General features: G+C 43.8%; 1 protein-coding gene across 1 annotated transcript in view; it reads left to right on the top strand.

The window, feature by feature from the left end:
* Positions 1–15,726, top strand: part of UST (uronyl 2-sulfotransferase) — a 388,259-nt gene that overhangs the window by 196,770 nt on the left and 175,763 nt on the right. The window contains exon 6 of the mRNA XM_019526747.1: positions 14,693–14,846. Within this exon, the coding sequence (XP_019382292.1) occupies positions 14,693–14,846 (154 nt within the window). The remainder of the gene's footprint in view (positions 1–14,692; positions 14,847–15,726) is intronic.

Below are 15,726 nucleotides of genomic sequence, written 5' to 3'. Positions count from 1 at the left end.
GTTGCAGCTCGGGCACATTTCTGTGTGGGGTGGGTGGCTCTGGGTTCTTGGTTCAGTCCTTAAAATGTTGGTTTTGTCACTCTCATTTTCCATCTCCTGTCATTGTACGGTTTCAAAGTACTGAGATTCTTGCAGCAAGCTCTTTCTCCATTTGGGGTGGTCTTGGCTAATAGTCCCCCACTAGTTTATATCGATGTTGTATTTTTCAAGTTGACCTTGAGGACATCCTTGAAGCATTTACTCTGACTTCCTCTTGAGCCTACACCTTGACTGACCTGGGGGACACCCCAAGTTACTGGAGAAGTATTATCAATGCTGCCTGCAGAAGATCCTTCAAATCCAGTGGGTAGACAGACACACCAACATTAGTGTTATCAAGCAAATACCACGAGCATTGAGGCAATGAACATCCAATATCAACTATGCTGGGCCAACCACATCATCTGAATGTCTGACTCCAGACTCCCAAAGCAAGTTTTACCTCACATCACCCTTCAAACAATCTGCTGGTTGAAAATCATCTATATTGGAAGAGACTGGCAGAAACCAAAAACAAAACAAAAGCACTGGAGATCTACAGAGTGGTGAATAACAAGGCTTTGTGTGTTGTGCTGACTATTCAATATACTAGGCAGTTTCCCTAGTCCCAGGCAACACAGTGTAATTTACAATGACATTTCCTGGTATAGTGACTCTGAGTTATGCAATTTTATTATGAGCCTCACACTATTTGTCATTTGTTTTTAAAGTGCTGCGTCATGCAGGAAAGAGACTAGATCAGAACTTGGCTTCCATTTAAACATAAAGAGTTAAAGCCCTTTGTGTTTTAAAGAAAGGCTTGAAAACGTGTAGGCTGAAGCACTAGAAAACTTCTTTTTTAATGTAATAATTTTGGGGGTGTGTCACAAACCCCAAATATTTTGATACATTTGGGGAATGCCATGCATATTTTTTGAGTTTGCTTTACAGATACGGCACATGAGGTCTCAGTGGCTGGTGGTGTTAAATTGCACGCAACCATATTACCCCTATGTTTATATGCATTGCGGTATTTGATGTAAAAAGTGTTTCTTATATGTTTATAATAGGTCCGTTATCATGCATAACATGATAATGATTCTCAATTGTCTGCTCTAAACACTGAAAGGCTCAAAGCCTAAATGGTGGAAGAGAAGTAATCACTGACCATTAGCATCTAAGCAACAGACCCTTTCTAAGGAACATAAGCTAGGCCCAGACGATGAATTTACATTGTAAAAGGAGAGATGCTAGCAAGAAAGACACTTGGCTACTCAAGATATTCTTGAAGAACAGTATTTCTCACAGCGAGGAAATGGAGAGACGGTATCTTTTGGACATGTCTGAAAGGATGAAAACATTCTCCTGGTCATAATTAGATCAGGAAAGCCTTCTGGTCTGGTAAACATGCACACTGGAGGGACAGGAAATTATATGCATACTGTGAGATCCCCAAGAACCTAATGGATAATGTATGTAAAAGGCCAGGCAAGAAAACATTCTTAAGCCTTGTTATCAGGGCAGGGGTTTGTCTCTAGTGTTCCTAGGCAAAAGGAAGCACTTCAGGCCCTCAGCTAACAGACTGATTAGAAGGTGCATTCTTGGATATATAAGGCGAGATAAAATCAGATTATTGTTCTGATATTTTATTTCATTTATTCATTCTTGTATCTGTCTGTATCTTAGCATATGGGTACTTATTTATTATGTTTGTTCTTTTTGTGTGTCTTTTGTTACCATTTAGAACATGCTTATTGTCAGTGATAATTGTGATTTCAGAACATTTGACCAGACAGACATGCCTCTTCTGCGAAAAAGGGGAGCACAATTTCAGAACACAATTTCTGCAAAATTTCAGAGCACATGACTGGACAAGGGGGTGATTTTTTTTCTAGCTATTCTATCCTAGAAAGGCTTTTCTCCCGGCACAAATACAACGCTTATCCATGGCCTATGAGTAATTTATAGAATTGTCAATGTAAAATTGCAGTACATCTGTCTTTGGGAAGAAACTTCATCTTTCTCAGAAGTGTGTATTGATAGCAGACATTGAAGTTTCCTTCTATCTCTAATTCTGTAAAAAAGACTTCCCACACCAGAAGATTGGCTTTGATAGAATTTTTTTAAATAAAATGTTGAAGAACTTAAGTCATTTTAATCAATATTGCCTCTGCTCATTTCTCCAGTGAATATCTACTGCATCATGCAAAGGTAATGTAAATGGCTCAATAATCCCACAAGAAGCCTCAACTTAATTTATCTACAGTACTTTCTGAACCTTTTTGCTGTCGCGTTATTGATTTCTAGTCATGTGGGCCTGTGGAAAAAATTGTGCTCTCTGTCTACAGAGAGCACTATGTGCCAGTGAATACACTCACTATGACTGTCAGCTCTCCATTTTATGCCCAATATCAGTTATACCTACAGCAAAAAACTTACTTTTTTTATATAATGGGCACTTTAGATGCATCTTAACCTTTAAATTTTAAAGGTTTTTCTAGTGAGAAGATTGGAGTCTTCTTGCTTTCCTATAGGCTTGCAGTTTCCTATGGAGACAGTCAGAGCCGACCCAAGCAGGGTGTGGGGCCCGGGGCAAATCAGCCCACGCAAGATTGAAAGCCACGAAGCCCATGCACTCCGGATCCAAAAAAGCTGCGACAGCCATCGGCAGTGGCAGCAGCTGGGAGGTGGGGGGATAGCAAGTGGCTGGACGTGGCCTCTTCACCCAGCTCCCTGGGGCCGAGGGTGGTCACCCTGATTCACACTCCCCTAGGGACAGACCTGCAGATAATAGTCTTTTTCTGCTGGTGCATGCTCTAGCACAGTGAGGGACAACTTTTTAGCTCACTTTTTAGGCATGCCACACATTAGCTCTGCATCCTTCCCCAGTGGCACTCCAATCCCTTTCCTCTCCCTGATCTGCTGCTCTACTTTATGCTCCCTGACCTAGGTGCACTGTGCTGCCTGTTTCCTCCCCAATCTGCTGCATGCCACACAGATGTTGCCTGTGCCACTTGTGGCACTCCTGCTGCAGGTTGGCCTCATACAAAAATGGAGGAATCGACCCTGGCACGTGTGCACCGAGCTCTTGGATAGTGCTTTCGTGGGCTGCTGTCTGTGCTGTCACTATCAAATCACACGTGCCGATTCTGCTGATGCTTCTTCAATGTCTCTTCCTTAGGGCTTGTATCTTTGGAGAAATCACAGACATTTTCCCCCATTTTACCTCCATGGTCCTGTTCACCTCCAAGTCATAGCCATGTTTGGCCCACTGCAATATCTCATCTAAGGTGGCATCCATCACACTTCCACCTAGATATGTCTGGAGCTTTGGAATCAACGGCTGCTTGAACTCCAGCACATTAAACTCAAAGTGGCCATTCCTCTGCCTAGCCAAGCCTGAGTCTACAAACATCAACAGTTCCTTGTGGAACAGCACCACAGCAGGTTCAGCCAGGAAACACAACTTTAGGACCTCATCTCTGATGATCCCAGCATGCCAAACCCTATGATTCTTGGCGTCCATGGACATATGTGCAACATCACTGGTACCCAACCACTCCTGCAAGATATCAACCAAGTCCACAATTGTATATCTGGCACTCTTACTGAGAATTGCCAGTTCTGCCAACCAGCTGATTGTGGTCTCCTTCTTAAGGGGCCCAATCTGCTTGCCAACAGCTCTAAATTGTTCAGCCGTTAGCTGCACTATAGCTGTCTCAACAGATCCCTGTTGGACACCTTGCAGGTCGGTTCTAAGAACCTCCTTCACACGCATTGGCGCCATAGGTGCTGGTTCCTCTGGCGGTGCTGCATGGAGAACTCTCTGAGCTAGCACTCCTCACAGGCCTACCAAGTTGACCACGTGGCTGCTCACACAAAGACAGAATCTGCAGTCTGAGCTCCTCAATCCGCCATTCACACTCAGTGTGACACAGCAACGACACCACTAACAGCACTACCTTGCCGTGCAACAACTTCCATCTCACATATCTCAGCAACATGCTCCTTCCACATAACCTTAAATGCGGCCTCTAAATCAGAAGCCTCCCACTTCCACCTCTTCCTGTCACACATTTCCAGCTCAAGCTGCTTCTGTGCGGCTTTCAAATCCTCTCTCAAACTGCAGACCACTCAAGCGTCCTTCATGGAACTAGCCTTCAAAGCCATAATCTCATCTTGCAGATGCTCAAGTTCAACAGCTTTATCTAAGTCTATTACTGCTGACCTCTGGCTCAAGCTCTCCTTCAAGACAACCTCTTTCTCTGCCTTGTTAGACAACCTCCTGACACATGCTGACATGCCTAAAAGCTTTCTTGCATGCCTTCTGAGCCTGTTTCCTCTCTGAAATCCATGTCACCCACTGGTGGCACAGATTCTCATATGCCAGATCAGTATCACCCAAATCTCTGTCTTTCCAGAAGGTCACATCCCTTACAGAGAAAGACCAGGCATGCTTCTGCCTAAGATGTGTCCCCAGCCACTCCTCAAACTTCTCCACCACACCGACAGTGGGAGAGTGAGTCTCCACAACCTCAACAACTGAGCTATCCATGACAGACATCTCTGCAATGGGTGTACTGAATCCTGGGAATGTGGCGCCGCCTCCTGTGATCAATGCTACACAAGCCCTGTGACACAACCCCTGTCACACGAGAATCACACTACAACTGTGTCTTCAACTAATCCAAATACTTTGTGTGGTGACCCCGCCTCAGATCAAAGCATCCCCCAGAATACCCCACTGGCTCACAAAGCCAAAAACACAATGTCAAACCATTAACCCTTAAATGCTCCCCCAGGGGCACCAAAATGAGGGACTGCCCATGGGGATACCAATGAACTAATTAATTAATTAATCCAGAGGGTCGTTAATCCTCTATGACCCACAGGTAGTCAGGTTTGGGGGCATTAAAGTAATTTAATTTCCCTCAGCACTGATCTACTGCCCAACCCACTCAGAGTTAGAAAGAATAGCTACATACTACAACTCAGGTAGGTTGAGCAATATAAGCTGTATTACACAACAAAACCTGTGCAACAACTACCTGGCACAATATTCCCATAACACCTGAGCCGCAACACAATAAAATACACTCGACAGAACAATAACCCAACTCATATCCCAAACCCAATGTCTGGTCGCACAACCAATCAACTGCACATTACAGTGAGCTTCGGTCACTACACAGTTAACGGCTATGCAACTTCACAGACAACCCAGAAACCACAGATGGCAGCAAGAACACCCTGAGCCAAGTCAGCAGGAGAAACCCTCCGATAGTCCCTGAGGATTCCTAGCTTTTCCTTGCTTAGGTACTCAGCACCTCAAATAGGGAAAGGGTGATGCTTTATCCAACTGCAGCTTCCACAGCTGAAGCCCAAAGGAAAGAGCTCAAGACAGGTCAGCCTCAGTGAGCTCAATCCCAATGACCAGATCACAGCAAGGAACCAGCACTTGAACTCCCAGATTGCGAGAGCCCGGAGTCAGGACTGTCCAGACTGAGTGAGAGCAAGGTTGAGCCTGAGTCTGAGCTCCCAGAGCTCCTCTAGACAGGATTTATAACCTTCTAATCATGCCACCTGTCACTTACCCAGTGGTTCAATCATCGCCCTTTGCACAATATCCCATCAAATTTGAACCAGAATTCACAATACTTAGTTTGAATTGATTGGTCCTTTTATTTCAGCTCAGTACAAGCAATACCATTATACACTGTGCATGCCCAGACATTAAACACAGGTCACGACTTCGTCAAGGTTTGAGAGTTCAAACCCCCTAGAAACATCTCACTTCTAGTCATATGGCGCATGCGTGGACTTTCACTGTTCTATAAGACCATGTACTTAGTCATGTTTAAAAAACAAAATGAAAATGAACTATTTACTGTGAAAATCTCTCTTGTTGATGTAGGAGCAATCCAACATTTAAAAGCAAACAAACCATTGGTGGTGCATTTTAACTCTTGTATTGCTTTTGTAATTGATACAGACAACCTATGACTTTCAACAGGTCTTTCATTCAAAGAACAATCAGAATACACTGGGACTTGCTTTCCAAAGAAAACCTGAAACTCCTGGGACATTGTTCAATCTTTAACTTAGTATTAAGACTTTATTAAATACAAGGGGTTTTAATATCATGTATAAATATCACAAAATTACAGCTATTAATGTCCCCAGAATACATCAAGTAGTTTTGATGAATATGCCTTAATAATAGCTGTCCATACAACACTTAAATCAGTGATAGAAAGTGACAGTAAATACCAGCACAGGTTAGAAGCTCAGTATAGAAACAGAGGGGCAGAGGTCAGCTGATGTAAATTTTCAAAGCTCCATTGAAGTCAATGGAGGTGTGACAGGTTATGCTAGATAAAGCTCTGACCGAGTATATTCTAATTTACTGAGGCTATACCCTGGAATGCTGATTGGTAAGGTGCTTTTAATATTTAGTTTTCAACTCTGATCCCACTAAAAGGAGTGACAAGATTTCAGTCACTCAGTGCAAGCAGGGTGTGGCTTAGTAATATCTTCTAGTCTGCTTCTAAATACATAATGTATTAATATGACATGATAAAAGCAAAGCAAAGCACTTTAAGGTGTGTGAGCACTGTTGGAAGAGTATTATTTATATGGATGTTTATGGTCTTAGTGAAAAGTCCTCAATGACAACTTACATTATATTTACTTTCATTTTAGCAATTTACATAATCTACATTTAAACATAAATACATCATAATTGCTTTGACTTTGCAGTGCTGCTCTTTGCTGCTGTTAATACCCTCAAGTCCATGATTTCAGGAAGCATTAGGAATTAACGTACCAGGAAACTACTTCTCAGCATGGAAACATTAATTTTAAAATTGAGCAGTTTAAATAATCGTATAAAACTAACTTCTAACTTGTGAGTCTTCAGGCCTGTGGTTTTCCTAGCAAAGCTTTGAATAAAAGGCAAAATAGACTTGATTTGAAAAATGTCTGTGATTGCAAAGTGCTGTCACAAAACCATGGTAGAACTCTGCTAGCTGGAGGTTTACCAGGCTGCTTATACTGGGCCTGTGTGCTCTTTAGCTTCTGTGTGTCTTGGTAGGCTCCAGCCACCATTTCTGGCTCTGGTGTATTCAACTTACTTCCTCAAAATAGACTTTCTGCCTCCAACACCTTCGTGGAAGTGGGTGCGAACACCACTGACTCTACATTCCTGGGACCAATTTAGACTCCCAGAAGCTCCAACCTTGTGAGCACACTGAATTTACAGTTCACCTCTTCAGAGAGCATATTTCAGCAAACAGATTTGTTCTTTGTAGCCCTTACAAATCTATCACTCATTTAAGACTGCACAAAAATATACAGATCTAGCTAAAATAATAAATGCCCGTAGTCATTTTCCTGCTTCCATTTACTTGTTTCTATTAAGTATTCTTTGACTTAGGTCAAACTTGTCTAAAAGGTCCAAAATGCCTCTTGCTGTGCACATGCTGCTCAATCATGGAAGTTAGTCTGTCTCTTGTACAGCCAACTCGTGCTTCTGATCATCTGAACATTGTTCCTTTCTCTTCTCTGCTGCTTCTTCCTTGTTTTCCACATGCTTACAGAGAGCAAGAGAGAAGCCCTTGTTTTCTCATTTGCATTCCCTTTATAAAGTGACCTTTGAATCTGCTAATCCACTGATGTAAATTTGACATCAAGTGATCTGATGCTTATTTGCTTGCTCCCCACCTCTGTTTCTGAGATTCATACCTAAAACATGCGTTTGCTCTAGGTGTTAGTCATTACTTTGTCCAAGGGCTCCCCTTGGACATTTTCCCTCCTACTGTTTAATTTTCCTCTAAAATGTAATATCCCTGTATTATTAGCCCTATACCCAGTACTAGAACTTCTTCTGTTCTCTCCTGTAGCCTTTATGTCATCATTATAAAAGACAGCAGGAAATACAGCCAACCTCCATAGTCAAACTGGAATTTGTAGCCTGATAGATGTGTACACAGAGAATCCTTAACACCAACAGAATGTATACGCTGTGCAGAGACAGAATGCGCAAATCATTCTGTTCTCTAATCTGAAAACAAGTTACATCTTGCATTCTAAATTTGAAAGTGGTCCTGTGTGTGTGTATTGTCTGTTTATTTATATATTATGGTAGCAGTCCTGCAAACATTGATCTTGGATCTCAATAATTTGTGAAGCTCTGCAGAAGCATTTACAGATTTGCAGACAGGTGTGGGGGGGAGTCTTTCAGAATCATGATTTCTTTTTTAACTGTTTCATATTTTAAACACTTTCTCAACTATTCATTAAGTGCTCTGGTATTTTACTGTAGTAGCTTCATGTATTTATTTTTTTCAGAAAATTAAAAGGACCTGCTAGATTACATTTTTCCCATTTTTCTGCATGCTTATTGTAATTGCTCTTTTCTGATCAAATCATTTTCTTTCTTTTTTTTTTTTTACTTCCTCCAAGTAGATTCAGTCCCAGTTTATGGAAATAGTCCTATTCACAAAATTACTTAAGCATGTGCTTATGTTTTATTGTATTCCAAGGAACTTTAGCATATACTTAGTTAAGCACCTGCTCAAGTGTTTTCTTGAAGTAGTGTCTCAATTTATAACTTTCAAAGGCATTAAATATCCTCAGCTCAGGCAAATTTAGGTAGAAGCCGTACTAGGAATACCTCTTTCCTATCATTCTCTACTTTTCTTTTGCTGGCTGAAAGTGTTCAGGGCCTGCAGTGCTCATTCTTCCTCTACCAGGTATTCTGACTGGGGAAGGAATATGTCTTTCCTTGTCTCTAGTGGCCTTACCTGGGTTAGGTAAGCCTGTTTTCTTGAAAATGATTTGGGTTATTGATTCAGCTATGCCTATGTTCAACTATGGGTATTTCCCATACTTCTGGGCTTTGCTGGCTGCTGCCTCTGCTCTCTACTACATGTGTTTTTAAACCTCCCTCAGAGGCATTGAGTGTTGCCTGCACCCACCGCTAGAGATTTTTGACTGGAGTGTGGCAGTGCTCTACTGGGACCAAAGCTGGAGGTTCCTGCCCTAGAGGGTCTTGCTCCCTCAGTCAGGGTCAGACTGCTTGCCGTATTTGGGGTCAGGAAGGAATTTTATCCCAGGTTCAGGTTGGTATGGACTGTGGGAGTTTTTGCGGCCCCCTGTAGTGGGGGACATGGCCCCCTATCTGGGATCTCTTGAACATATATTGACAGCCTTTGATGGAAGCAGACCAGACCTTGGCTGGCATGGTTCCCTTGCTTTACAGGAAGGTTAGGCTGTTATATCATGTCTTGTGTCCAGGTTGACAATAGTCTTATGTAGAGTTTAGATTACAGATTGTATAGGGTGGTTTGGATAGGGATTATCCTGCCTCAAGCAGGGGGCTGGACTAGATGACCTCTGGAGGTCCCTTCCAGCCCTCTTTATGATTTTATTGGAGGCATAGTTACTTCTCATACACTCTAAAAACAGAATACAGTACAGGTAATTGTCTTATGTACCTCCCACCCTTATGGAATCAGAGGTGAGAGGAACTGTAGATTATAGCCTCAATCCTTGGAAGACAGCAAAAAAGAAATCCTGGCATATTGGGACTTGAGAAGTGGCCTTCACTTGTAACAACAAGCCCCCTTTTTGCCTGCCCCGATACAATAAAGCCCCCCACTCCGCACAGAAAAGGCTTCTTGCCTGCACTCCCAGTCCCTCCTTGGGGTATTTCTCTTTCTTCTGCCTTTTCTTCCTTCCTCCCTTCTCTTCTTTCTTTTCACTATAAGGATATGGAATTACTTAGGTAATATAAAATAGATAAGCATAAAATAGATGCTTTATGAAATCACATTTAATAAGGGCTTATATAGGTATAGTATGGTATTGTGCATTTCTATTTTTACCCTCATATTTGGTATTCTATCTATTGTATGCGTCATGGCATTTCACCTTTTATATTTTATGCTTTCAACTTTGTAACAAATGTATTTTATTTTTTTTAGAAGTAAGTTGTATGCTGTAACAGTAGTAGCAAGGGTGGGAATCAAACTACGGTCTCTATGTATTGGGGCTGATCTCTGTATGAATGGGAGTGAGTGAGTGAGTGATTGGTAAGGACAGTAACTAGCTACAATAGCAAGTTAACAAGCATGGATTAACACCTAGAAAACCGTAGACTGACAAGAGGAAAAGATCAATACAGAGCCCAGAACTCCCTGAAACTTCATTGTTAAAGGAACAGAAACCCCCATTTGAGTTAAATGTGGGAGACTGGCTGTTGGGACTGAATACCTTCCGATCAGCCACTTTCAGAGCCCGGACAATGCCAAAAACTAAATCAAAATCACCAATGGACACTTGGAACTGCATGTACCAATGGATGTGACCCGGGGGCTGACAGCTGTCCCCTGGAAGCCATCCAGGGGATGTCCCATAAGGGTCAGGGGCCCCTGGATTGGGCAAATTTGAAAACCGGGGGGGAGCACAGAAGTCTGCTGGGGGAGGATAAGAGGCTGTGAAGTGTAACCCTCAGTGGGGCCCTCTTGACCTGACAAACACTCTACCCATCCAGCTAAAAAGACCAGCTGGTACCCCCCATTCTGGAAACAACAATGCTTGGAGGAAATCTCGACTGGCCATCAGTGGCAGACTCCAGTGCTTAGGATTGAAGACTGGCCTGGCACAGGGGCAATGGTAATGACAGGGACAGAGGTTTGTTAGGCCTCTACTGTGCCAGGGGTCTACGATTTGCTTGCACCTAAAAGGGGTTAATCCCTCAGAGTATTGGCCTGCGGCCCAGCCCCACCCTGAGGCCCACTATTATTAATGACATACACTAAGTAAGGGTTTATAACCAATCTGTATTAGAAGTCAAAAGTAACAATAATCATAGAAACATTTAACCGAATGCTATATACAGAGAGCCATACCGGTCTGTCACTGGCGGCAGCAGCCAAGAACACCGACACCCAGGCTGTAGGGCCTGCTGTCAGGTCCCTGTCAGGCAGAGGATTTCTATCCTTTCCTCCACAAATGGAGTACTTGGAGACCTCAAAAGGGAAGGGTGATACTTTACCCGTCCAATGGGAAATTAAGGTGAGTATATCAAGTGAGAAGTCCGGTGTCCCCACACACACAGCACTCAGCACTTGCACTCCCAATCTTCCCAGCCTCTCCAGCAGATTCAATACCATGCAAAATTCTCCGGCTCTCAGACTCAGTTCACACAGCTTCTCGGTGCACGCGCTCTTCCCCACATACGCACCCACACATGCACCAACATACGCACACAAATAAGCACCCCCAAGACGGTGCCTCACGCTGGCTTTTGTAGTGGCCGCCTCACACCACCTGCCAATCATCCCGTGGTCCATTCACTGCTTGCACATCTTGATCAATCAAAGTCACTCAACAGTATCATTTTCTTGGACCACTCATATTCATTATCACTTTATAACTTAACATAAAGTTCCCGCTCTTTTGTTATATAACAAGGTTTCAACTGTGCGTGCCTCCGTTTTCTAAGTAGGTCATAGCCTCATCAAGGTCAGAAGTTTTGATGTTCCAGAGACTTCTAACCTCTAGCCATCCTACGCATGCATAGTCACTATTATGACTAGGCCAGGACTCGCACTGTTTACAGGATAGGTATACTTGACACGGGTGCTCTATTGCAGCTGCTACATCATAGTACTTAGGGTCGGAAGGGACCTAAACAGATCATCAGGTTCAACCCCATGCCCCGGGCAGGAACAGGTCCCGGGATCATATCACCCCAGCCAAATATATGTCCAGCCTCCTCTTGAAGACCACCAAAGTAGGAGAGAGTACCACCTCACTTGGGAGCCCAGTCCAGACCCTGGCAGCCCTAACTGTAAAGTAATGTCTCCTGATGTCCAGCCTGAACCTTTTCTCAAACAATTTGTGGCCATTGTTCCTATTAACCCCAAGCGGTGCCCGGGGGAACAGAGTCTCCCCCAATTCCTGCTGGTCCCCCCTGGTGAGTCTGTAAATGGCCACCAGGTCCCCTCTCAGCCTTCTCTTGTAGAAACTGAATAGGTTCAGGCCCTTTAGCCTCTCTTCATAGGGCCTACCCTGCTGCCCCTTGACTGTGTGTGTGTGTGGGGGGGCGGTATTTGAGAGACAGTACCCCTCATAATTTGAAGGTTTGATTTATGGTTTTTGACTCTATCAATTTTGCACATTCTGTCTAATAAACCAGAATTTTAAGGATCCTGGGAGTTGGTCATTTGTAGCCAGCACACTTTATGGTTTCACAAGATGTGGTGACCTGGGCTGGTATCACCTCAACTCTCCCTACCTTTTTCTTAAAATCTTGTGTAGTCATGGTTCATGTTTTAAATTCTTTGAGGGTGAGGTATGTCATATTTTAGGAAGTGCTTTGGAAAGGACCGTATAAATATCTAATTATAACTAAGCTGACTAACGAAATCTTAAATCCCCACTGATGAAAATAAGGGGGGAAAAGCAGATTCCCCAAAAAATCAAAATGTGGGGATTCAATTTAGTTGTCAAGCATGATTTTAACTCTAATACTTCATCCAAATGAAGACTGCTGAAATGAGATTGACATTTGCAAGCTGGGGGAGTCATCTCTCAGACACTGCCTTGAAATTAAAGTTAAGGGTGGTTGCAGGAATGTTTACAGAGCTGCCTGGGCAATTTCTGCCTTTTATCGTGATTTCTAAGACAGAAAATTAGTATGTGGAAAAATAAATTTGTTTTCTTGCAGAATACCCTTTGTCAAATAAATACAAAGATGGAGTTGAGGTAGCATAATAATTGGAATACTTTCCCTTCTTAGTGGACAGCTGTTTGTTCACTAAAATATCTGCAACTTAATTATAAGTTTTCATAGGTGACAATCTACTTCACCAGATGTTATGAGTGGACTTGCAGAAAGCAGGGATACTAAATAGTTAGGAATAAAGATTGTTGACAGACATGAAACAAACAAACAAACTGTACTTTACTGGAAAAAGCAGCATGTCAGTTCAACCCAGCTTTGCAGCGTCTGCATAGATCGGGCACTTCAGCAGGGCTTTTTGGTGCTTTTATCCAAAGCTAATTCAATCAGCTATTAGATAAAAGTGCCAGAAAAGCCCCACTGAATCATTCATAATGCCTGATCTATACAGATGTTGGATGAGCCAGGTCCAACAAACACGATGCCTCTTCTGGGCATGCACTGGGCTCGGCATGAGAACACAGTGAGTTTAAACTAAAGCACCATTTTGGGAGGGGGAGAGGGAGGGATTATGTCTGTAAGCAGCCTATGTCATTTAAATTTAAATGTCTTTAGACTAGACATCCAAAGGCACTTAGACTAGACATCTGAAGGCACTACTTCAGAGTCAGGGTGGCTAGGATCTGGAACCAACTTCCAAGGGAAGTGGTGATGGCCCCTACCCTGGGAGTCTTTGACGTCTACCTGACTGGGGTCATTTGAGCCCGGTTTTCTCTCCTGCCCAGGGCAGGGGGTCGGACCTGATGATCTACAAGGTCCCTTCCGACCCTACTTCTATGAATCTATGAAATACAAAGGATAAGGAAAAGAGTGAGGAAAGGATAGCACTGCTGAGGGGGCACTGCTGAGTTGGATAAACAGGGCAATCCCTACATGAAAAAATGAATAGACACTGATCTGACATGAGTTCCAGAAAGACACACAAGCCTATGGCAGAAGACTGTTAACCTTCCAAGGCATCGCAGCCCCCAGAATAGCTGTTCTTAAACAACAGAATTTATAAAAAACCAACTTGAACATGAAATTGCAGAAAAAGAAATCATCCAGACGACTTATCTGATTAACTGAACTAACATTTACAACCCCTCTGTCCCTCAGTGGGTTAACTGCTTTTTTTATTCCTTTGATGTCTTCAACTCATTCCCTGTCCTTTGTATTTAAGCGACTTTATTTCTTTCTGTTTAAAGTCCATTTATAGCTTCTGACTGTAGGCTGTAGCCCAGGGCCATCCAACTTCAATGTGGCTGGGGGCCAGTTGCCACTGGGACAATGCTGGGAGAGGCTGCATGCTGAACTTGAATGCGGTACATGCTGGTACCCCCATGCTGCTGCACTTTGCAGGGAGACATCTGACTCTGCTGCACCATGCATGGGCATGTGTGGGCGCACCCATGTGTGGCACCCCACCACCTTCAGCCCCCTGTGGGCTCCCCTGTGGCACTGTTTTGTGGGTGCCCTGGGCTCCTGGCTCCCTTGGCACTGCAGGCTGTGCCACACTGTTGTGCCCCATACCCTAGGGTAGGGGCATGCAGCAGAAGCTGGGGAAAGGAGGGGAAGCCTTAAGTCCTTAGCTACAGCTGCCACTGGAGCAATATAGTCACTCAGGCTGAATGTTAACCCTTTGTAGGCTGAATGTGGCCCATGGGCTGCCAGTTGGACACCTCTGCTATGAAAGCTCATGTTTCTCTGAATGAATTAGTCCATAGTGGCACCCTACACTGTCTAGTATAATAGTGTAGTTACCTTCAAGTTTCAATAAGCCTTATGCTACCTTGTAAGGAGCTGGTAATGATTCAGAATGTCCTTTGCAATGTGTGATCTTACAACAGCTTTGAAATTTTGTAGACATTACTATTTGATTCTGAAATGTAAATGTGCCTGTCTGCAGCCTACTGATGACATCTACACATTTTCCTATACTAGGTTTGGAGGAGATCAGCCAGTGTACATCAACATTATTAGAGATCCGGTCAACCGATTTTTATCCAACTATTTTTTTCGGCGATTTGGAGACTGGAGAGGGGAACAGAATCACATGATCCGTACTCCAAGCATGAGACAAGAAGAAAGATATCTAGTAAGTTGCTTTAAGTTAAAGGTGTAACAAAATAGTTGTTATTCTCTATCCATTTGCCAGTATTCAAACTAGATGCTTGAGAAACTGGAGAATAAGATTTTTCAGCCTCCTCAATCATTCTTCATAGTCCGACCTCCTGCCTGAGCAGGAGAAAAACTGGGCTCAAATGACTCCAGCCAGGTAGGCATCAAGCCTCTTCTTAACGACCCCCAGGGTAGGAGCCAGCACCACTTCCCTTGGAAGTTGGCTCCAGATCCTAGCCGCCCTGACTGTGAAGTAGTTCTTACGGATGCCTAATCTAAGCCTCCTCTCCAACAACTTGTGGCCGTTATTCCTTGTCATGCCAGGGGGCAAAAGGGGAAACAAGGTCTCTTCCAAACCCTTCTGGTCCCCCCTAGTGAGTTTATAGACTGTCACCAGGTCCCCAGTCAAACTTCGCTTGTGAAGGCTGAACAGGTTCAGGTCCCGCAGTCTTTCATTGTAGGGTCTGCCCTGTTGTCCCTGGATGATGCAGGTGGCCTCCTCCAGACCCTTTCAATGTTGTCCACATCCCTCCTGAAGTGGGGCGCACAGAACTGGATTCAGTACTCCAGCTGTGTCCTGACCAGTGTTGCATAGAGTGGGAGGATCACCTCCTTGGCCCTGCTTGAGATGCATCTGTGGATGCACAACAAGGTGCGGTTAGCCCTGCCAACCGTGACCTCACATTGTCGGCCCTTGTTCATCTTGGAGCCAATAATGACTCCAAGATCCCTTTCTGCCTCTGTGCTCTCAAGAAGGGAGATTCAAGTGCTGTTTGTGAACCATCTGAGCTCCTCTGCTCTGCCTGTCTGCTGACCATGCCCATCCTGCTCAGTGTTTCCCTGCTCCCAGTGCTAGG

This window comes from Gavialis gangeticus, unplaced genomic scaffold (assembly GCF_001723915.1).
Source record: "Gavialis gangeticus isolate Ggan-Ray unplaced genomic scaffold, GavGan_comp1, whole genome shotgun sequence".
NCBI classification, from domain to species: Eukaryota; Metazoa; Chordata; order Crocodylia; family Gavialidae; genus Gavialis; species Gavialis gangeticus.
This window is presented reverse-complemented; position numbering and strand designations above follow the sequence as displayed.